This window comes from Tiliqua scincoides, chromosome 11, assembly GCF_035046505.1.
Source record: "Tiliqua scincoides isolate rTilSci1 chromosome 11, rTilSci1.hap2, whole genome shotgun sequence".
Taxonomy (NCBI): domain Eukaryota; kingdom Metazoa; phylum Chordata; class Lepidosauria; order Squamata; family Scincidae; genus Tiliqua; species Tiliqua scincoides.
Genome location: NC_089831.1, coordinates 6,894,128 through 6,916,934, shown reverse-complemented (window position 1 = coordinate 6,916,934; position 22,807 = coordinate 6,894,128). Strand labels below are relative to the sequence as shown.

The 22,807-nt window shown below is 47.2% G+C and overlaps 1 protein-coding gene across 1 annotated transcript in view; it reads left to right on the top strand.

Moving 5' to 3' along the window:
• The window catches only part of PHYHIP (phytanoyl-CoA 2-hydroxylase interacting protein), a 55,110-nt gene that overhangs the window by 25,876 nt on the left and 6,427 nt on the right, over positions 1-22,807 (top strand). The window contains exon 2 of the mRNA XM_066639593.1: positions 13,405-13,588. Coding sequence (XP_066495690.1) covers positions 13,424-13,588 — 165 coding nt within the window. The 5' untranslated portion in view covers positions 13,405-13,423. The remainder of the gene's footprint in view (positions 1-13,404; positions 13,589-22,807) is intronic.

Below are 22,807 nucleotides of genomic sequence, written 5' to 3'. Positions count from 1 at the left end.
GAGGGGGTGGGCAAGTTGGGTCCCAGGAGAGGGGCAGAATTGGCAGTGGGTCCCCAGTCTCATACTTATTTTTTTCTTTTTTTGAGTTGTGGCATGAAAAAGGTTGAAGACCCCTGGCACAGACAAGAGCTCCTGTTCCTCTCTCTCCCTGCAATATTCCTCTCCCCCACAATTTGGAACTGAGATGCGTCAGGAATGCAGTCCAAGCACTCGCCTCCACCTACATAGTTAAACAGGACAAGCAAAGAAAAGGGGCAAGGAGATTCGCCAAAGGGGATGACTCACCTTGGGCCTCTCCCCAAGACAAAAGGGGTGAACAGGCTTATCCTCTCCAGACGCAAATAGCCTCACCCTGACTGCCAAGGCAGTTCCTCTTGTTGATGTGCAGGACTCCATTTTTTAGAGCTAATAAGAATTCTGGCTGAGCCACGTGGCCATCCTCTTCTGCCCCAACATGCCTGCCCTCCCTGCTGTCCTTGTCTTTGCAAGGGGTGTTCTGAGGTTCATGGTGAATAATCTCCACTCGACCAGATCCATGCCTCCCTCACCCCACCCTGGCCCAGATGCTCTCAATCAGACTAGATCTACCGGGCTAAAGAGTGCTGAAGTTCACATGTCACCATGGCCTGATCTTATCTTTAAGACCTGATAAAGAAAACCCCTGGCAATGACAGGAGAGTAGGCCCCATGCATTGAAAGAATGTGCAGTAATACACTTCCATTAGTTTTCTATTAAAGACATCTAAGCCAGTGGCGATCATTAAATTCTGTGGCAGTACATTTCCACAAATTAGTGATGTAGTATGTGGGGAAAATACACACGTTTTCTGGGTCCCAAGCCTTCCAATCAGTATCACTGGGTGAGCAGGGCAGGCTCATCCATGAGGCCAGCTGAGACTGTTGCCATAGGCAGCAGGTCGGCAGGGAGGCCCATTTCCTCTACCCACTTGCTTCCATTGCTTGAATTGGCTCCCTTCTTCCCTTTCCATTCCAGGGGGTGGAAGAGGTAGAAGCTGGCAAATCAAATTGAGGTGGAGGAATCATTTGGCATGGTGCATCAGGACATCTTAGACCAATCCTGTTGGTGACTCCAAGTTGTAGTGTTAGAGAAGCCCAAACCTGTGGCAGACTGCCAGAGATACAGACCCTTGGTCCATCTTGGTCATGCTTTCGCTGATTGGAAACAGGTCTCCAGGGCGTTATGCAGGCGTCTTTCCAGCCCTTTCTGGAGATGCCAGCAACTGAGCCTAGAGCCTTCTGTGTATCAAGAAGCATGCGTTCACCTGCTGAGCTGTGGCCTCTTCTTAAATACTCTTGCTGCCCTCCCTGCAGCCTGAATGTCCCTGACCTTTTTACTGAATCTGGGATGATTCACAGAATGTTGTCCATGGTATGTTAACCATGTCGTGGTATTATTGTCTGGTGCAGTGTTTCTCAAACTGTTGATCAGGACCCACTAGGTGGGTTGTGAGCCGATTTCAGGTGGGTCCTCATTCATTTCAGTATTTTTAATGGACTTGATGCTACCAGGGGATGTGACTGCAGTTGGAGAAATGTTACAGACCTGTACTTTTAACAAGCAGCTGTGTATATTCTTTTAACAATGATAGTTGATGGGACTTACTCCTGGGTAAGTGTAGGTAGGACTGTAGCCTAGGATTGTTAAAAATTTCCCTCTTGATGATATCACTTCCGGTCATGACATCACTTCCGGTGGGTCCTGACAGATTCTCATTCTAAAAAGTGGGTGCCGGTGCTAAATATGTGAGAACCCCTGGTCTCGGTCATTCTGCCCTGGTCTTTGATTGAACAAACTTTTGGTTAGATTTTTGGTAGTGCTTCAAGCTGTTCCCAAGAAAGGCTGAAACCAGACTCCAGAAGTATGCCCAGAAGAGAAATAGCCACAAATTTACATTGGTGTGACTGATGTGGCCAGCTGCCAGCTCATATCATAAAAAGACAAGATACTTTCCTCATTCCAAGTCCTGAACAGTTTTGGAACAGCTTTTCAAGTCTTTTCAGTTAAAAAAAAATTATATGAAATAGTACAGTCAATTCTTGTTATCCGCTAGGGTGAGGTTCCTGGGAATCCTAGTGGATACCAAATTAGCTGATACTGAACCATTGAGCCTATGGGGAAAGTGGGGTGAGGCAGAGATGTCACTAGGGGGCTGCGGGGGGTGCGGGCCGCACCGGGTGACGCGCACTGGGGGGTGACATGCTAAAATCGTGGTGGTTAGGAGTAACTCCAACATATTATATACCGTTGGATGCAGGATTTCCAGCAGAATGCAATGCAAAAATCCAGAGTGAAATACCTCCTTTCTATCAAAAGTTATGGCCAAAAAACCGGAGAACAAAAAAATGCATGGATCCCTAAGGAAAGTGAAAGTGAGCCATATCATGCGTTTACTCGAGAGTAGGCGAACTTGCCTTAGTCCGTCAGAAAGGACAGGCTGACAGGAATCCATTGACACCAGAATGGTCCTGATCTAATGAATGCAGCCCCCCAAAACACCTGGAAGGAAGTCCCTCCCTCCAAGCAGATGAATGTATTGAGCCCTCTGGAAAGTGAAACTAAGCCTCACAATCACAAGTAAGCAAATGTGCCTTGGCTGGTGTGGAAGATCAGGTGAAGGAGAGTGCTAAGCTACCAGAATGGTCCTGATCCTATGCACCTGTAGCTAAACAAGTGCTCCATAAGGCAGCCCCCCCCCCCAAAAGGATCAAAACAGAGGCTTCAGCTGATAAGGTGAACCTTTTTGAGACTTGCAAAGCCAGGTGGATCCTGACAATGATCTCATTTAAACTGAATTTCTTCGGTTGAACTGGGCACTGGGTAGGGCTGAAAACCTTACTGCTTTTGGGGGGGGGGTGTTATTGCAGGCAGGCTACAGAGGAAATTCACTTGGAGGACCAGGGCTGGCTTCTGCTTATTTAATTATCTGTTTTACTTTATTTATACTTATTTAATTTGCCTGATGATGTCACTTCCACCATGACATCACTTCTGGTGGGTCTTGGACAGATTGTCATTCTAAAAAGTGGGTCCCAGTGCCAAAAGTTTCAGAACTGCTGCAATGAGGTGTTAGTAAGTTGATAACCTTGGAGGGGGTGTGACACTAGTGACCAAAATCACAGTTTGGAGGAATAATACCAGCATGTTATCAATCAATGTGTAATTTCATGCAGAATGTGTTCTATCTTTGTTCTATCAAATGGTACAGCCAAATAAGCAGTGGGGGTGGAGTGATGCTACATCACCACGCCCACCACCTGGGGTGTTGCCCCGCCCACTGCATGGAGGGTGACGCGTTGACATCCCGCACTGGGTGACGCAAACCCTAGTGACACCATTCTTCACTCCAGGAGGCCCTCTTCACAATACACTATGAACTTTATGTATCTGAATCTTAACTTGAAGTTTATGGAGCTGGGTGATAGCAAGGGCTCATCAACACCTCTAACACCCAATGCTTCCTCTCCATGCTGGATAGTTCTTGATGCACTGAGTGTTGTGGCAGCAGCTATTTCTCCATTCAGTTGGAGTCCCCGAGATGGTGCTCAACGTGGTGGAGCAAGTCCGGAAGCAGAAACACGTGTATTCAACAATTCACCACCAATGCCCGTTTGATGTGGAAAATTGACCCAATCCAGACAACTTTCTAAAAAACAAGGAGTATGACTGACTGGATGCAATTACCGCAACCCCTCCCATGTAGGCTGCATACTGTAGTGCAGGGGTCTCCAAACTTTTTGGCCAGATGGCCGCATCAAATATCTGGTGTGATGTGGAGGGCCGGAAAAAAATTTAAATATAAAATTTAAATAAATAAATTAGAGATGGAACTTAGATGAGTGAATAAATGAATGAATGAATGAATGAATGGTCTCATTCATTCAACCTCTCTAGCCCTCAGAACTCCCTCCAGACATGATCAGAGCACAGTTCTGGTCATGTTCAGTTGAGTGGGCCATAGGCTTTCAGGGGACAAGAGGTTGACCATGGGCCGGAAAGAGGCTTGCTGTGGGCCGCATCTGGCCCCTGGGCCGGGGTTTGGAGACACCTGCTGTAGTATATAGGCATCTCTTTCTCTCTCCCCCCCCATGGTGCTGGTACTGCCTTCTGCTTGCAAGGGGCCACCGTCTCTCCTCCTCTTCCTCCTACAACCTCTCTTGCCCCTCCTTTCCTACTCATAGTTGCACCGAGTCCGGCCCCCCCGCCCCAAGTGCACTGGCACAGTATTCACAGAACAAGAACAGACTCACAGATAATGCATGGTAGGTGGCAGTTCTACCCCTCACAGATAAGCAAATTCATGCATAAAGAGAACTCACTGTACATGGAAGGATAGATGTATATCCATATGTGCTATTCTGTGGCACATTACATTTTTTTTTAAAGCCATATTTTCCTAAGGAGTTAAATTGATTGGATCACAAGCCCCATGCAATGTGGTCTAGTCAATTTCACAGCTTGATATGCATGGAGTAGAAGAAACAGTTTGAAATGAGGCAGAAATGAACCAGGATTCTTTAGGAACATCTCCTAGCTGGCTGGGCTTTCCTGTCCAACAAGGACAGCTTCTCCCTGTCAGGCATGGCTTGAGAACGCTCACTGTAATTGTTACCTTCTCCCCAAGCTGAACACTGGTTAGTGATCCTATTTCACAAAACACAGCCTTGACTGTGGAAAAAAAGACATGTGTCTGAAGTTAAGAGCTTCCCCCAGCTCCTCCTTCTCTTCCACCCACAGGTTAAGAGCTCCCCGAGAGACTGATGAAGGCTTCACAAGTATTGTAGTTTATTTGGGAAAAAGGAGGTACTTGCTATACTTATGGACTTTGGATAGAGCTGCAATACTCTATTTTTGTCTTGGTTCCTGTATTTTTCAAAACATCACAACAGGCAGGTACTCAACAGATGAAGCTCCCATCTGCTGAATTTCTGCATGTCAGTTGTTCCATGCACAGAGCACAAAGAAAATTGAGGTTACTCCCCTAGCTGGAAGTCTGTCTCTGCAATTCTAGATGTGGCTGAATATTCCCTAATTATTTTTTTTTGGGGGGGGGGGAGAGAGACATGAAACACAGAACAACTTTGTCTTTATACCTATTGCCCTAGTTCCTATTGAATACAGTCACAAGTCTTGAAACGAAATTCAGAGCTAAGCTCCATGGACCAGAGACTGTCTTTGGAGGATGGAGAAATAAAATTTCTAATAAAATTTTCATCTGTAGGTGTGTTGGTATCAACCACCTTGGGGAACATGCTTTGAGATTTATGAACAACGATTAAACCATACAAGGTCGAGGTGACGTCCCTGTGGTTGTAGTATAGTCCCGTCCCCACCAGGAGATCAAATCCTGCTCTCAGCAGCTCTTGCCAAGAGCTTCTGAGATCATTCTAATCGAGATCTGTTATTTCCTTCATTTTGCTTTTTCACAGCCACTGGCCAGGGTGAAAGATGCAGGCTTTTCTGCAAATTAAAGGGGAGATCGAGGGAATGATGCTGTACAGACATCCAGGGGCCTTTGCAGAAGTAACTGTTTGTAGCACAGGTGCAGCCATGACTCAGTTGTTGCTGGCAATCTAGATTATCTTTGTGTGGGAACAGAAGCAGCATGGAGGAGAATTAGTAGGTGTGAAGGCTTAGGCAATCATCCTGATGCCTGCCTTCAGGGTTGGATTTGTATTTTTTAATGGTATGTTGGGTACTTTTAAAAGATATTGTAAGCTGCCTTGAGTGCCTTCTGAGGGGAAAGTAGAATATGAAGTATTTTAAATAAATAAATGCACTTGTGCTCTCCTTAAGACAAAGATTTCAAAAGAAAGCTGGGCTGGCCATAAGAATAGCAGTTTATTTTTGCCACACTCCATTTTGAGAGTTGCCCTTCAACATCCTTTTCAAACCTTGACTCTGGACGATCAAGGTTACTTTATTGAGTCATGGTTTATAGCACTTTACAGGTTGTGTTGCCAGCTGCTTTTCCAGCAGGGCTCCTGTGCCTTTAGCAGCCACATAGCAGACCAAAATCATAGAATTGCAGAGTTGGAAGGGGCCTACAAGATTACCTAGGCCAGGGGTCTTTGACCTTTTTTGCTTCATGACCCAAACAAACAAACAGACAGACAGACAAAGTATGGCACTGGGGATCCACCATTGATCCCACCCCCCGCCCAGGACCCTATCTGATCACTCCCCACTTCCATTTCACCCTCCCAGCATTGTTCACTGTAACCAAATATTCTTATCAGAGAGAGCAAAAAAGTTACCATGAAGCCTCGCACTAGTGAAAGGTTTTTCAGCACAATTGCTAAAAGTCTGACCAGGGCTGGGACACCATCTCCTGTTACCTGAAGGGGTAGACCAGATGCCTCTTCCTTGACCTGGTGGTGCTCTAGTCCAGGGGTGTCCAAACATTTTGGCAGGAGGGCCACATCATCTCTCTATCACTGTGTCGGGGGCCAGGGGAAAAAAAAGAATTAATTTACATTTCAAATTTGAATAAATTTACATAAATGAATATATTTGAGATGTAGCTTATATGAATGAATGAAAGTCTTGCTGTAGCTCAAGACCTATAAAAGGCCTTGCACAAAGCAAGGCCAGTCTTTCCTTTGCTGCCACTGCTGCATCACAGACATGAAACTGCAAGTAGTGGAGGGAGCCCTCATCCCACAGCTCAGGTGAGAGGTCGAACAGTCGTCCTCACACTGAGAGCAGTTGCATCGGGCTAGCACGGGCTCCAGCAAGACTCTGGAGGGCCAGAGGCTCATTGGAGACTGGGTGCTCCCTGCGGGCCGGATTGGGAGCCCCCGAGGGCCGCAAGTGGCCCCCGGGCCGGGGTTTGGGCACCCCTGCTCTAGTCCAATGGTCTTCAACCTTTTTCATTCCTGTTAAGTTCCCGCAACCCCACAACTGAGGCTTCGCGACCCCAAGGTTGAAGAACACTGAACTAGGCCAGACCCCTGCCAAATCAGCAAGTGCTAATTGTCCTGGCATGAAAATTCAGTGATGGGAAAAGCATCGCCTGATGTGTCAAAAAACAGAGGATCCTGCAAAAAGAAAAAACTGGCAATTCTATTCAGATTTCCTCACAATATTTTGAGCGATAAACCAGTATTGTTCTCATTTCATCAATGGAGGAATACAGGATGAGAGAGAGAGAGAGAGAGAGAGAGATTTGTCCGAGCCCATCCTGTGAGTTAATACCAGAATTTGAATTAGTACATCAGGGAGCTCTCCCAGATTTCCTTACATACAAAAATTCTACTTGTTAAGACAAAGAGCTACACCCTCTGCTCTGCACACCCTACGTCTACTATCTCTTGCTCCTAAATCTTCTCCTTTCCATCTGGTGGAAGCCTTTTCTGTAGGGTTGCTGGGTTTCAACCCAAAGACTCACATCTTACTACCGATTAAGTGGCGCAGAGAGTTTCTTCCAAGTCCTGCTGACCACAGTTCATCTCTTCCCCATTGTCTGCACCAAGCTGAGCTCCAGGGTTGTTGCCCAGCTGGCGGGGCGTCAACTGGCAGGACCAGGGAAGGGAAATGGGTGAAGTGACAGCGGCTGCATCTCTTGCTTACTTTGTAGTTTTACCAGTTTACCAGTTTTAGTGAATCGCCAGGTTACAATCTGGCAGTGCTACACTTTTGTCTCTAGACCAGTGATTCCCAAACTGTGAGTCTTCACTCCACCTTGTGCTTTGCTGAAGAAAAATTGAATAAAACACCTATACCAGTCATTCCCATACTGTAGGTCGGGACCCACTGGTGGGTCATGACCTGATTTTTGTTGGGTCACATGAGGGTGATGGCAAGATCAGATAATTAATTGCCTCAAGTCCTGAAGCTATTCAAAAATCAAATAGTTGCTAATTACCTTGCAAAGAGCTCAGCTCCTGGAGTTTGCAAGATAGCTACTAGTTACTCTGCAAGGAACTGAGCTCCTGCTGTTTGCAATCATGTGTAAATATTGGGAGATAAATGTTTGAGGGTCTTTCTTCTGATTATTATTACTTGTAAGTAAAAAGATAAATTTTTGCTTCTTTCTAGATTTCCTTTTATTTAAAGTATAGGAAGGATAAAGTGGATAGAGAGATGCTCTTTACACCCTCACATAACACCAGAACCAGGGGACATCCACTAAAATTGAGTGTTGGGAGGGTTAGGACAGACCAAAGAAAATATTTCTTTACTCAGCGTGTGGTTGGTCTGTGGAACTCCTTGCCACAGGATATGGTGACGGCATCTGGCCTAGATGCCTTTAAAAGGGGATTGGACAAGTTTCTGAAGGAAAAATCCATTGCAGGTTACAAGCCATGATGTGTACATGCAACCTCCTGATTTTGGAAATGGGCTATGTCAGATGCAAGGGAGGGCACCAGGATGCAGGTCTCTTGTTATCAGGTGTGCTCCCTGGGGCATTTGGTGGCTGCTGTGAGATACAGGAAGCTGAACTAGATGGGCCTATGGCCTGATCCAGTGGGGCTGTTCTTATGTTCTAGGTAGGTCCCAATAGGGTTTCTTCTGCAAACACCCTTGACAGGTGTTTCAGTTGGGAAGCACTAAGGGTGTATGAACACACACACACACACACACACACACACACACACACACACACACACAGAGAGAGAGAGAGAGAGAGAGAGAGAGAGAGAGAGAGTTGTGTTCATACATGTCCACAGTCCGCATCCACCCTTGGCAAGCTATTAGAATAAATCATAAAACAATCCATTTGTAAGGATCTAGAAGACAATTGGATAATTACCGGCAGCCCTTGTGGATGACTTAAGGACAAATCGTGCTAAACCTGATTTCTTTCTTTGAGGAGGCAACTGGTTTGGTTTGTAATTAAAATGCAGTGTTGGTGTTATTCCTTCACTCCTGCAAAATTTTTAAAACTTTTTTGTTTTAAAAGACAGCCCTGTGCAACATTTGCATAACAAAACATGGCCATGCACCAGCCAAGGCAGAGACCCTTTGAATGTGATCCTAAGCTTGCATTTGGAATTAAGTCCCACTGTGTATATATACGCTTAGGACCTCAGCTTTAAATAGAGTTTCTGGTTTTCAACTCAGAGACCTCCAACAACTCCACAGCAGGAAAGGATGAAGTCAGCAGCTTCTTCACGCTTGCTCCTCCCAGCCCCTGCCCCATTTGCTGTGGGGCAAAACAAGAGTCTTGCTGTGAGAGAAGAGGGTGGGTAACAGAATCAGGAAAGGAATGATTAGGACTGCCACCTCCTAAGCCATTTGGGCTCCTTAATATGAGAGTCCAGGTTGCAACATGGCTGCCCTAAAGTTAAGTTTAATGTTGTTGAGTTTAATAGGAAGCCTAGCTACGTGGTGCATGCATTTCAATGGGAGAATTGAGCATCTTCTCCCAGGTCCGAGACCAAAAACTCTGACACCCCCACTGCACTGGTTCTTGGTACACTGGAGATCACCAAGTTGCTCGCCAGCCTGAGATCTGTGCCCTTACTCATGAGAAAGCACAAAGCTGTAGCATGTCACCACACCCAAAAAGAAGGTTGTACTTGTATGTGTTGGGCATGCTTTAAGCCTATAGGGAACCTTGCCATTACGTTGTGTGGCACTAAATTGCACTCAACCTAACAGCCCTTTAAATATGGTTTTCATGATGAGTCTCTTACCTTGGTGGTGCGGGGTGAGGTGGGGGCAGGGTTAGTTTCCTTAGGAGGAGAAAGTACTAGAGATATTATTGTCAGCCATACAGGCTGAGTAGTGGGTGGGGAGCAGACAAGCATCCAGGCTGACCGGGTTTCCCTTTTAAGCAGAATCAGTGCCCCCAAAACAAGCAGCATGCACCTAACCAGCTGGGAAAACTATATCATTTTCTGACTACATTCCAACTCCAAAATAGGTTTCCTTCTAAACCCCACCCAAGCAGAAAACAGCGCACCACTAACTGGTAGCAGCCAGCCTTTTGTCCATGTTGAGCTACTACTAATTAGTGACTACCAAGGACACATCTTTTTGAGCTACCAGAAGCTAGGGAAAATGTTCTCTCTTCACTTGATGGCCACAGTGCTATGCGTTTATTCCTCTTCATGCACCTCCAGTAGATATTCCAGCTTCACTCTGGATCTGGGCACAGATGTCATAAAATGCAGTACAGAATCTCCCACTCCATATGATGTGGCACCCATGAGAGGCTTCACCCTGTAATACAGTGTGTACTTTTGTGCTGTCGCCTCCTGCGTGCAACATTTCAGTACAGCACAGGTACGTGTGATAGCTTGATTGCACAAATACATATTCGCCTCTCACTCATAGTAGCCCCTGCACAGGGACAGCCTTCGGAGCTGTGGGGCCCAACTGGAAATATTTTTTGCAAGGCCCCAGGTTCACGACTAAGGTCTGTAGAATTTTAGTGACAGAAAGAAAATTTATTTAGTGACAGAAAGAAAATTTATGATTTAGCTCTATGGAGAGCAATGAAAACGTGTGCTTAAAAAGTGCGTGTGAGTTAATGAACCAAATGGATCTAAGCGTGTTTTAATATCAAATTGCAGACATGTAGGCCTACAACAGGGGTTAACTTCTCGGGAGTAAAACCCCCAAGGTAAGTTCCTGCAGAGGGGGGGAATGCAGTGACATGATCCTCAGGATCGCGCCACTTCCAGGGAGGACAGGGGCTTCATTTTGCTCACCAGCAGCAGTCTCTTGGGGGTGCAGGGAGCCCCATGGAAGACTCCACAGAGCTCCCCAAGCCTCAGAAAATGTAAAAATAATGATTGTGACTCACTTCTGATTTCACGATCGCAAACTGGAAGTGGGTCACGGTAGTCGTTTTTACATTCCCTGAGGCTTGGGGAGCCCTGCGGAGTCTTCGGCGGGGCTCCCCGCACCCCTGGGAGGCTGCTTCTGCACCCAGTAAGTAAAACAAAGCTCCTGTTACCCCTGTCACCCCGGCTGGCTGGCTGTCACCCCTGGAAATGGTGCAGTCCTGGGGATCTTGTTGCTCCCCTCCCCATCCCTTGGGGGTAAGGCAGAAGGACTCAGGCTGGGGCATCGCTACACCCCAGTTGGAGAACCTCTGGCCTATAAATAAGCGTGTAGATTACCTTGGAAAAGTAAATGTTTATAAGACCTTTGTTTTAGTGACTTTACATGATTTACTTTTAATAAATATTAATTTTATTTTTACCCTTAGACGCAGGACCAACTGGGAGCAATTGGTCCAATTGACTTAAAACCAACCCTGCCCATGCGTTTTGGCTGTGGTTCCCAAACCTTTTCAACTGGTGGCACTTTTGACCTGCTCATTCATTAGCCATGGCTCCCCATTAGGGCTAGAATCCTATACGTCAGTAGTTCGCACACATTTATCACCAGGACCCACTTTTTAGAATGAGAATCTGTCAAGACCCACCGGAAGTGATGTCATGACTGGAAGTGACATCATCAAGCAGGAAAAATTTTAACAATCCTAGCTGCAATCCTACCCACACTTACCCAGGAGTAAGTCCCACTGACTATCATTGTTAAAAGAGTATACATAGTAGCTTGTTAAAAGTACAGGTCTGTAACATTTCTCCAAATGCAATCAATAACCAGTTGAATATATGAAAAATAAAATATTGAAATGAATGGGGACCCACCTGAAATTGGCTTGTGACCCACCTAGTGGGTCCTGATCCACAGTTTGAGAAACACTGCTATACATTGTATAGGGCAGCAGGTTTTTCATAAGGATTCTGTGTCTCTCCTGGCTGGTTTTCGCTTCCACCCCCACCCCCGGGGAGCCACAGCTCACAGTTTGGGAACCACTGCATTATGGATATCATAAAAAACAGAGACTTAAAAAAATCCTGACTGCAGTATCTGGTCAAATGGCATCACGTCTTGCAGCTGTACAGTGGCAGCAACCAAACGGCCTTCTATGAGACGTAAAGCACAACTTATACCCTGCACCCTGGATGCGGCTACTTCAGCCCTCACAGCAAATCACACAGGGTTGCCTATTCAGAATGTTCTCCCTTTCTCCAGCTTCCATCGTGTGCCTCTGCACGTGAGGTGCCTCTCTACCTGAGGTTCCTTCCCTCATTTGTTCTGCTGCGAGCTTCAAATATTCCACCTCCTCCCGTGCCACTTGGCCATGAGCCCCCTTCCCTCCCTGGCGCCATCTGCTCCTAATCTGCCCCTTTGGAGGCTGGCAATGTACTTTCTCGCAGTGACACCTGCAAGGAGCCGTCTGCTCTTCCAAGGCTTTGTGTGGGATGACACCCGCTCTTCAGATGGCTCCGCCGATTCAGAAAGAATTAATTAGACCCGGGAGAGAGGAAGGGAGAGAAGGAGGCCGCAGTGACTGAGTCGCTGTTGTTGTGAAGAGGGCTCTGTTGCTGGTTACTAGTATGGACAGGGCTGGCTGCAGCCCTAAGGGGTCCTCTGTCATTTTGCCCTCTGCTTGCTGCCGCCTATGTGGTAACCCCCCCGCCCGGTTTTTCTGTGGGACTAACCTTCGCATAAGGTAGGAGGTTATTCTCAGTCCACACAACTTGTGTGTGTAAACAAAGGAAACTTAATAGGTGTCCGAAGCTGCCAGGGCTAGAAGTTAGAACCACAGTTGAGCACAGCCACCCAATGAACCACCAGGGCTACATGCTAGAGCATCATTATGGTCAGCAAAGGGCTATACGCAACGGCGTAGCTAAGGGGACAGGGGGTACATTGCCCCGGGTACCATGCCTTGAAGGGCTGCCAAGCCATATCCCTGACAGCAGATCCACATAGAGCCAGAGCTGGCCCTCTCACCACATCTCCCTGCCTGTGTCACGGGTGTGTGTGTGCGTGCAAGAGAAGGTACTACGGTGGTGAGGCATCCTCCTCACCACTGCAGTACCTTCTCCTGCACTCCTGTTGTGGGTGCTTGGAGCAGTTGCGAGCCGCTCTGAGTGGCTGATGGCTTTTTTGTTTTTTGTTTTCTTGCAAAATACCCCGCTCTGAGCACAGTAAACCCAGAAGTAACAGATGGTGAAAACATCACATCACTGCAATTACTTCTGGGTCAGGCACTTCTGGGGGGTGATGTCCGATGTCATGGCCCTGGGTGCCAGATGCCCTTGCTATGCTACTGCTCCCATATACTGGAGTGACAATGCCCACCCAGGCTGACCACTGAACTCTCCGTATTCAGGTAGTGACTTAGCTGGCACATTGATAGTCTTTCAATGCCCCCTGACTCCAGGGCAAGCAGAGATTGTCTTGGGAGAACTCGCCTGGTGATAATATGAAAACACACACACTCATGTGTGCTGTGTTTCTAGAATGTCCTGGCCAAGTCCAGTTTGGGTTGTAGGTTCCCCAAGCGTATCTTTTTCTTTCCACATCCCCCCCCCCCATTTATTCTTCTGTTTGGTCTGTTCCAACCACAGGAGCCGAACCGGCCGGATCATGGAGCTGTTGTCCACCCCGCACAGCATTGAGATCAACAACATCACGTGCGACTCCTTCCGGATCTCCTGGGCCATGGACGTTGGCGACCTGGACAGAGTCACTCACTACTTCATTGACCTGAACAAGAAGGAAAACAAGAATTCCAATAAATTTAAACACAGGGTGAGCCTATGTAATGACGCCGAATGGGTGGGACAGGATAGGTGATTGGATGCTCATGTCTACTCATGATCCTGTTGGAATCCTTCCCTGCTTTGCTCTGGCTAGTCAATGCAGGCATCGTTCCTTCTTGGGTGATTTGGTCCAGGGCTGGCCCATCAGTTATGCCAACTGAGACAGTTGCCTCAGGCAGCAGATTGTGGGAGGCACCGCCCTCTACCCGCCCATTTGCCTCCTCCTTCTCCTCTTCCCCTTTCTAGATTGAAAATATGAAGGAGAATGGTGGGCTAGAGTACCTCCAACTTCAGAGACACTCTGGCCTGCCACTTTCCTCTCCTACACATTTCCTCTTCCTCTCTGACCCTGTCTAACTCTTCCAATCCAGGGAGTCTCACACATCACTAGATATGGTGGGGATGCAGAATTTGGCACACGGTCTCAGGCATCAGAAGGTATTTGGCTGGCCCCATCACTACTACAAGTGATATGTTACGGCACATCCAAATGTATCTGGCAATACCCAGATTTCTTTCTTGGAAGACCTTAAGCGTTTGTGTCCTAAAGACGAGCTTAGTAGTCATTTCCTCTTTACAAGAATTCCTGGGAATTTTATTTCTGCAGGGAGAGCCAAGATCTTTGATGATAAAATTCCCTACACCGTCACCAGGCTATAACTTTCAGGTCCTTTGGGGAAAAGGATAACAGTTAAACTGGTACCGAACTAGTACAGATTTGCAGCCTTCATCCAGTGTGTAATTAATTTGTGCAACTCCTTGCCACAATGTGGAATGTGGTGTTAGCACCTTGCTTAGATGCCTTTAAAAGGGGATTGGACAGTTTGATGGAGGAAATGGATTGAAATCATGACAGTTTACAAGTCGTGATGGGTATATACAGCCTCCTGGTTTTAGAAGTGGGTTAACTCTGACATGCCAGGTTCAAGGGACTGGCAACAGGATGCAGTCACCCCTATAGCATCTCTAGTGGTTTGTGTGCTTCCAGAGGCATCTGGTGGGCCACTGTGAGATCAGGAAGCTGGACTAGATGGACCTTTGGCCTGATCCAGCAGGGCTTTTCTTATGTTATTAATGTGGATCACATCCATGGAATGCCAGTGTGCGTAAGAAACAATCTACATAGAGTGCTGAAAAAATTCTATAAAACTCCAAACTGCACTTTCAGGTGTAACCTCTAGTATTGCTTGTTCTCACTGGCCACCCCTGTAGCATCCGGAGAATGAAAATATTTGCCCTTCCCTCCAGCTCTAGAACTTCTAAGCCCAGCCCATCTCCTTAGCACATATAACCTGATCCCTGTTGTAAGGGAAAATGGGAACACCTCAGTCCACCCCTGAATCCTCCTGAAAGGTCAAATCTTTGGCATGCTAACTTCATGTATAAAGGAGACCAGCACAGCAATGCATTCTGGGAAAGAACAGGTTTATCTCCTGTTCAGAGGTGTAACTAGAGGTCCCAGCACTCGGGACTGTGATGCCATGATGTCACTTCTGGGTGACGGCTTCGCACCCCTCCTGCAGAGGCCACACAATGCTGCAAAGAGGTGCAAAGTCACCAGTGCCTCCTCCTCCAGGGAGAACCTGGAAGTGACTGCCCTATGTGTTGTGCCCCCCTGGCACAGGGGCAGATCCAGTGTTTGTGTTTGGGGGGACCATTAGCACTACCAATTACAGAGCCCAGGTCAACCAGGCAGGGAGACTTGGGCTCTGGGTTGAACTTGATGGCCTCCATGGCCAAGGTTTGCTGGGTGGATAGACCTGGGCTCCCATCTGGACTTGGAGCCCAGGTCCACCGGCTAGGTAGTTCTGGGCTCCTGCCTGGTCTTGGAGCCCAGGTCTACTGGGCTAGAGAGACCTGGGCTCCCGCCATGCCTTGCAGCCCAGGTCTACCAGGTGGGTAAACCTGGACTCCTGCTTGGCTGTGGAGCCCAGGTCTACCAGCTGGGTAGACCTGGCTCCCATTCTGGCCTTGGAGCCCAGGTCTACTGGCTGGGTAGACCTGGCCTCCCATTCCAGCCAATCTTGTTGGCACCTCCCAGGGGGTGTTCCCTTGGTGCCTGATTTTGCTCCCCAGCCCAGCGGCTGCCCTTCCCTGCTGGTAGAGAGTTTGGGGTGGGCATGCACCCATGGCTCCTCCCTTGGACCTGCCCTGGCATAGTGCCTGGGCAGGTGCCCTTCAGGCTCTATGCACCTCTGCTGCCGTTAAAATAACAGTGGTGGTGGTGGGGGGTTGCTATAAAAGGCAATTTTTGGAAGTGTCTTCTTCACAACAACAAAGCAGTTTTGGGCACAGAACATTAAAAAGTGTCTCCTTCAGAGAGGCAGGAGAGTCGTGAATTGCTCACATCTTTCTCCCTCTGAGATGGAATCACTAATTTTGGGTGCTGTTTAACAGGGTTGGTTGCCATGGCAATGCTATTTAATGTTTAACATTATTTTTTCTTCCTCCTCCCTTGGTGAGGAGGTTTTTCTTCCCGCCCCTCTTTGCCTGCCTCCCGACTCTTTGGCATTCACGGTTGCCACAGAAACACACAGCGCATTGCAGCGGGGCCTGTTGATGAGGGCGATGCTATCGCTGAATAATAGCAGAGGTTCCGCAAGCTCTCTCCTTGCTCGCTTGACTGTTTCCACCACTTCATCAGTGTCTCTTGCCACACTTGAAGTCTTGTTCTTACTGAGGTCCAAGGCCAACAGGTGTGAGAAAAAGCTAGTCGAAACCTTCTGCCTGATGTGCTAGTTTTCTATGTGCAAGGGCTTTTTTTTACTGTATGGAGGAGGATTCAGGGCCCAATCCTATCTGATTTTCCAGCACCCAATGCAACCCTAACATAAGGGAACAAATGTTCCCACTCCTTAAGGAGGCCTCTGTGACTGCTGTCCCACCACAAGATGCAGTGCATGCCCCATTGGCACAGCTGCACCGGCACTGGAAAATTGGATAGGATTGGGCCCTCAGTCTTGTGAATTCTCATCTGCAGCCAAAAGTAGAACAGCCCAGACCCAGGTTTAGTGCAGTGAGAATGAGGCCTTCTCCAGTTGCCTCACCTTCAACTTAAGATGCATGTGCCCCACTTTCTGAATGAATGTTTTGCCCCCCAATCCCCAGCCATCCCTTGGCCAGTCCCCTCTCTCCAGTCACCATACAGTCGTCCTTCCACCCTTTAGCCTCCAAGCTCCTGGATTGGGTCTCAACCTTTTCCCCATCCAGCTCTGTTCTGGATCCCCTCCAGTCTGGCTTCTGTCTCCCCTCACACTCCACAGAAACTGCTGTCACAAAAAAACTCAAGTGATCTCCTTATTGCCAAACTGTAAGCTGCCCCCCCCCTTTGACCTCTCTGCTGCCTTCAGCATAGTTTGTTGCTGTCTCACCGTTGACTCTTAGTGCTCCAGATCTGTGGTCTTCAACTAGGTGGTAGGGCTGACCTTAAGAGCTGCAGGGCCCAATGCAAAACGTTGGGGGGGGGTCCACCCCCTCGCGCCCCCCCTCAGCTCACCAGAACAACCTGCAGCAGAGAGCCCAGAGTCAATGGTGCTCTGTGCAAAGCATGGCACCAAGGCGCTGCTGATGTGATGATGTCACTGCTAACTGCTTCCAGGGGGGCCATTTTGAGCCCATTGCACCCAGGGCAGGCGGCAATGCTCCGTCCACCTGGGCATGGAAGGTTCCTGCTCCTGCCCCATCCATTTTGGAGGCATTCAAGGCAGCTTACAGGAAAAAATTTTTTAAAAAGAAAGTTAAAAATACATGAAAAAGCAAAACAATATATTAAAAAAACAAAGAGTGAAACAAGAGGCCAGTCAGAGAACGGGTTGACCCAAATAACAGGAAGCAGCAGAAAGAAAAAGCCCACCAAAGCACATGGAGGTTTTGGTGGTTTTTAAGCCCACCAAAGCACATGGAGAGAGAGGGATAACCTAATATCAGGGACATATGGGGTGCCACGACAGAGAAAGCCCCGCACTCTGTAACAACCAAACATATGATAATAGTGGCATCTGTAGGAGTGTCTCTCCAGCCTACCTTAAGGGCTTGTTTAGTCCTGCCTTCACTCTCCTCCTTTCCCCTCCCCTCCCTCCTCTTTGCATTTATTTCTAAGGTTGTAGAAGCACAACTCACACTGATATAATATAATAATAACAGTATTATAACAATATAAAAACAATAACAACAACAGGAAATAGTACCAGTAAGTGATGCAGAAATAGTACTGCTTTATTCATCCACCATTACTGGTAGCAATAACTAACTAACTAACTAACTAACTAACTAACTAACTAACTAACTAACTAACTAACTAACTAACTAACTAACTAACAGTATTTATATACCGCTTTTCAACTGGACGTTCACAAAGCGGTTTACAGAGAAAAATCAAATAACTAAATGGCTAAATGGCAATAAATGTTGCATTGCTCTGCCGTGACAGAGCAGGGTGTTAGTGAACGCCACAATTCCCTGTACTTTCACTTAGTAAGTAAAAGCCGGCCGACAGACAGCAGTTGACGAAGGACAATTGCTGCGCTCTCCCTGTTTCCATCGCATGGGACAGTAGCTGTACAAGAGCTGCAAACACGAAGACTCCAACACGGAGGCTGAGAGGTTGCACTCCAAGGGTTTGGAAGCCTTGACAAAATGTGTCCTTTTACATCACCTTGTAAGCATATGTTCTATGTAATGTTGCAGTGTTGAATCAATTAATCCAAACGAACCAGGGGTGTCCAAACTTTTTTGCAGGAGGGCCACATCATCTCTATGACACTGTGTTGGGAGCTGGGAGAAAAGAATTAATTTACATTTCAAATTTGAATAACTGTACATCAATGAATATATTAGAGATGGAGCTTGTATGGATGAATGAAGAACTTGTGATAGATAAAAGACCTTGTGCAAGCAAGGCTGGCCTTTCCTTTGTTGTCACTTAAAGGATGTGAAACAGCAAGCAGTGGAGGACGGCTGGCTCCAGTGGAGGCCGTGTGCGAGCTCAAATAGTTGGCCCTCGCGCTGAGAGTAGTCCTGTTGGACTAGCCCCATCTCCAGCAAGTCTCTGGAGGGCCAGAGGCTCATTGGAGACTGGGGGCTCCCCAGGGGCCAGATTGAGGATCACTGAGGGCTGCAAATGGCCCCCAAACAATTATCATTTGAGTGATGAAAAAAGCTGCCCTGATTGGGCACTGATTCTTTAAAAATCATTTTTAAAGACAAGTTTTTGCAGAAGCCGCAATTGGCAAAACCGCATCTCAGATGAGGCAGTCTTCCCCTCCCTCTCCCGACACGGCAGGGGATGCCTCTTCTCCAACGATCCCAGCTATGCAATGGGCATGCATCACCTAAACATGTTCTTTTTTTCATGCAGAGTTATTGCTTCATTCCTCTACGAATTCTGTGCCATGCCAATGTAATTGATTAACCAGTGGATCAAAACTTGCAGGGTTGATCAACCGAGATTTCTTTAACTGCGTTTGTAGAGCCAGCTTGCAAATCTGTGTAGGGTTTTGGGGTTCAGCGTTTTCTGGCAGAAATAGAAGGTTCATTGCCATTTTCTACAGGGTGGGTTTTCTTGCGAGGTGAGACTTACAGCATATTTACAATATCTCCTTATTGATACACATACGCATTATGCACAGGGGAGCGCTTCGATGAGAGCAGCTTCTGTTTCAGCTTGCTTTTAAGCAGTAGTGTAGCCAGAGGGGGGTATGGCAAGTACTGCAGGTGCCACAATGCCCTGTATAAGAGGCCCCTCTCACTAGCCGTCAGAGCAATTCCAGGCATAGATGGCAGTGCGCAGGCGGCAGCAGCGGCGTAGCTAGAGGGGTGCAAAGCACTAAGTTTTGCAGGGAGCCTCACTGTGGTGTTCAAGCAGCCCTTCCCCCTCCCCTTTGGAGCCATTCTGGTGTACACCACCATTTCGCTCCTACTGCCGCTTGGGACCACTAGCACACCACGGTGAGGCTCCCTGCGAAACTTAGTGCTTTGCACCCCCTCTAGCTACGCCACTGCTCAAGCTCTGTGGCTGTAATGGTGACTGGACAGCAGTGCTTCCCTCAAATAGCAGGTTGTTTAACCCTTGATGCACATAGTCTAATCGACCCTGTCAGTTTCTCGAACCACAAAAAGTTGGGCCGTGACCCACTGGTGGGCCATGGTCCCACAGTTTGAGAACCACTACTCTATGCGGATTCTGGGACCCCACAGAACTGTGAGGGAAGTCGCTATCCTTTCCTGTTAGAAGCCTTGCATTCAGGTCTGCTTTGAACAATACATGCTACTCGTTATACCTGTTAGAGACATAGATATGTGCTTGACGGATAAAGGATTGGGATCCCTCCTTTTCCCAGTCCGTTGGAGTCGCCCACTCACCTGTCAAAGCTCTTGTTCTTTGTCACGTCTTCGAAATGAGGGTTCCTTTCAGCAGAGTCGAATAGAGCCACTGTTGACAGTGAATTGGCAATCAAATAAAATAGTCACACAATGCTGTTTGATGCACTTTGGAATAATTTGCTTAACTCTAATGCACTGTGAGTGAAACCATTGAGATTGTTTTAATGGCTGTGTGGAGGAGGTGTAAATGGATTCTGCACAAGCAGTGCAGTGAGAAGGGGAAAAGTAAGTTCATCCATGTGGCCAATGGCAGGGTGAAGGGTGAGGGGGTGGCGGATTCTGGGTGCCCTTCACCCTGAGCCTGCTACCACTTTTCTCCAGCCTGTTGCAGGCATGAGCTGCCTTGATCTGTTTCCCACCCGCTAAAAATGAGCAGGTCACCCGTTTTCTTACCGTGCAGCAAGGTGTAGTTTTTGCAAACCAGGAAGTGCTGGACTTCCAGTTTTATTTAAAGAGATCTTGGGAATGAAGGTGCTCCTTCACTTGTGTGGTCCCTTTAATAAAACCAGAAATCCTGCACTTCCTGGTTTGCAAAAACTTTGCCTTGCTGCGCAATAAGAAAACGGATGACCCACTTTCTACTCACAAAACTGTGCACGATAAGGTGCTTTTTTTTGGTAAAGTTCACTGCAGCAGAGGTGGCAGGGTCAGACCTGGAGCAGTGTCAAACAATGTCCTCTGTTCAGTTCAGTTTTATTATGGTTACTGACCAGCATAAAAATAACAATACATTCATAGTATACAACTGAACATCCTAACATAGGCACTTAACCTTAACAGCCTTTCCTTCGCTGCCACTGCTGCATCACAGACGTGAAACAGCAAGTAGTGGATATACCGCCTTTCTGGTCATCGGATTACTCCTCTGATTTTATTCAAGGCGGTTTACACAGGCAGGCGTTTCTAAATCCCTCAAGGGGATTTTTACAATCATAGAGGTTCTCTCTTTCAAGAACCAACAACATTTCAGAATGGATCTTCCTGGTTTGGTCTCACTTCTGGCCTCCCACGCAGGCTGACAAGCAGCTCCATCTCTCACATGGAGGGCAGCCAAATTGCCTCTTGCTCACACCAAGAGCAGGTGGAATCGCTCGGCTTGTCAGCTGCTTCAAGGTCTCGCCATTCTCAGCCGTTCAGGGAGCTGCCGGTGTCCTCGAACTGGCGACCTTCTGATGTTATCTTCGGGCTAACGGAAGCTCTACCCTCTAGACCAGACCTCCTGCCCATAACATAAAATACTAACAATTAATACACTAAACTAAATTAATAGACTAACTAAAATACTAACAATTAATAGACCTAAGTCTAGATGAGACTAAATTTGGTCTAGTTATTGTGGATTGAACGGAGTACAGTAACAGAGGAAGGTACTTCTGAAAGTCTTCTAGTCCTTATTGAATTAAAAACTAATTCAGAATATAAATACTCCTCTATGAGCAACCTGAAAGGCCACAATCCACTCTCTTCCTCCTGATGCTAACTGCAGCAGCTAAAAATTTAGTCACCCTCCTCGTTATCTCTGGATTTGCATCTGATAGAAGAGAATGACTGTAATCTTGACCTGGGCATTTGGTGAGCTCTTCTAATGATGGGGAGATAAGGGATAACCATATATCCTTATAAAAAATGCAATCTTGCAAAACATAACTGGTGGTTTCTGGTTGGTTTGCCCCACAAGGACACAGTCGGTCCAGAAATGGGACCTTCTGAAAGCGTCCTTCCACTACAGCTGAGGGCAAACTATCACACCGCCCCAATGTAAACACCTTTCTGTGGCTTGGGATTTCTAACTGGAAAAGGTAGGGAGCTGGGGCAGCTATATTATCTGAGCTCCTCCTTGATACAAAACTTTCTGACATGATTAAGGTCTTCCTGATGTTCTATGTCAAAGATCCATTGCTTAATCCTAACTCCCACCTGAGCCAGTCCCATGTCAAACAAAAATGGCATGGAGAATCCCAGACAGGACAGTTTTCGTTCCAGCCCTTTAATCCACCTAGATTTATACTCATCTTGGGAGGATTAGGGGAGCAATCCCTAATGGGTATAGCTGCAGTCTTAACCAGTAAGAGCAAATGGCTAACCAGACACAGGCCTCTATCCTAATCAGACCTGATTCCAGACTTAAAAGAGTGTTCAGGACAGTACTGGATACACTAAAGGCGGCCCTAATAAACTTAGACTGGACACGCTCCATTATCGTGATGTTGGGAAAAGGTCCCAACTGCGCTCCATACAATAATTGGGCCATCACCTTTGCCTCAAACAATTTAAAGGCTGCTGGCAGATACTGGGCTCCTTTACTTCGCATAAATTGGAGAATAGCAGAAGAGGTTTGCTGACCGCTTAACGCTACATATTCTCCATGCGCTTTCCTAGAACCATTGGTATGGAATACCACACCCAGATATTTAAAGTGGGACACCTGCTCTATTTTATGGCCATCGATCTTCCAGCACTGAATTTTTGGTTTCCTAGAGAAGGCCAAGATCTTAGTTTTACTATAATTTATCACCAGTTGATTTTCCTTGCAATACACATTCAGAGAGTTCAGAGCTCTTTTAAGGCCAATAGGTGTTCTAGAAAGAATAACTGCATTGTCTGCATAAAGTAAGATGGCAATAGGCCTCCCAGCTAATTTAGGGGGACAGTGTCCTCTGTCAGGTTGTCCCTGCCAATCCCCGAGGCAGTGGATTACTGGAAGGTGTCCACAGGGTGCCTAAATCCACCTACCCACCCGTCTCCAGCCTCTTCCTGTCCTTTGGATCCAAGAGGAAGAGAGGAATGGAGCAGAAGAGTCAATATGGAGAAGACACTCTAGCCCACC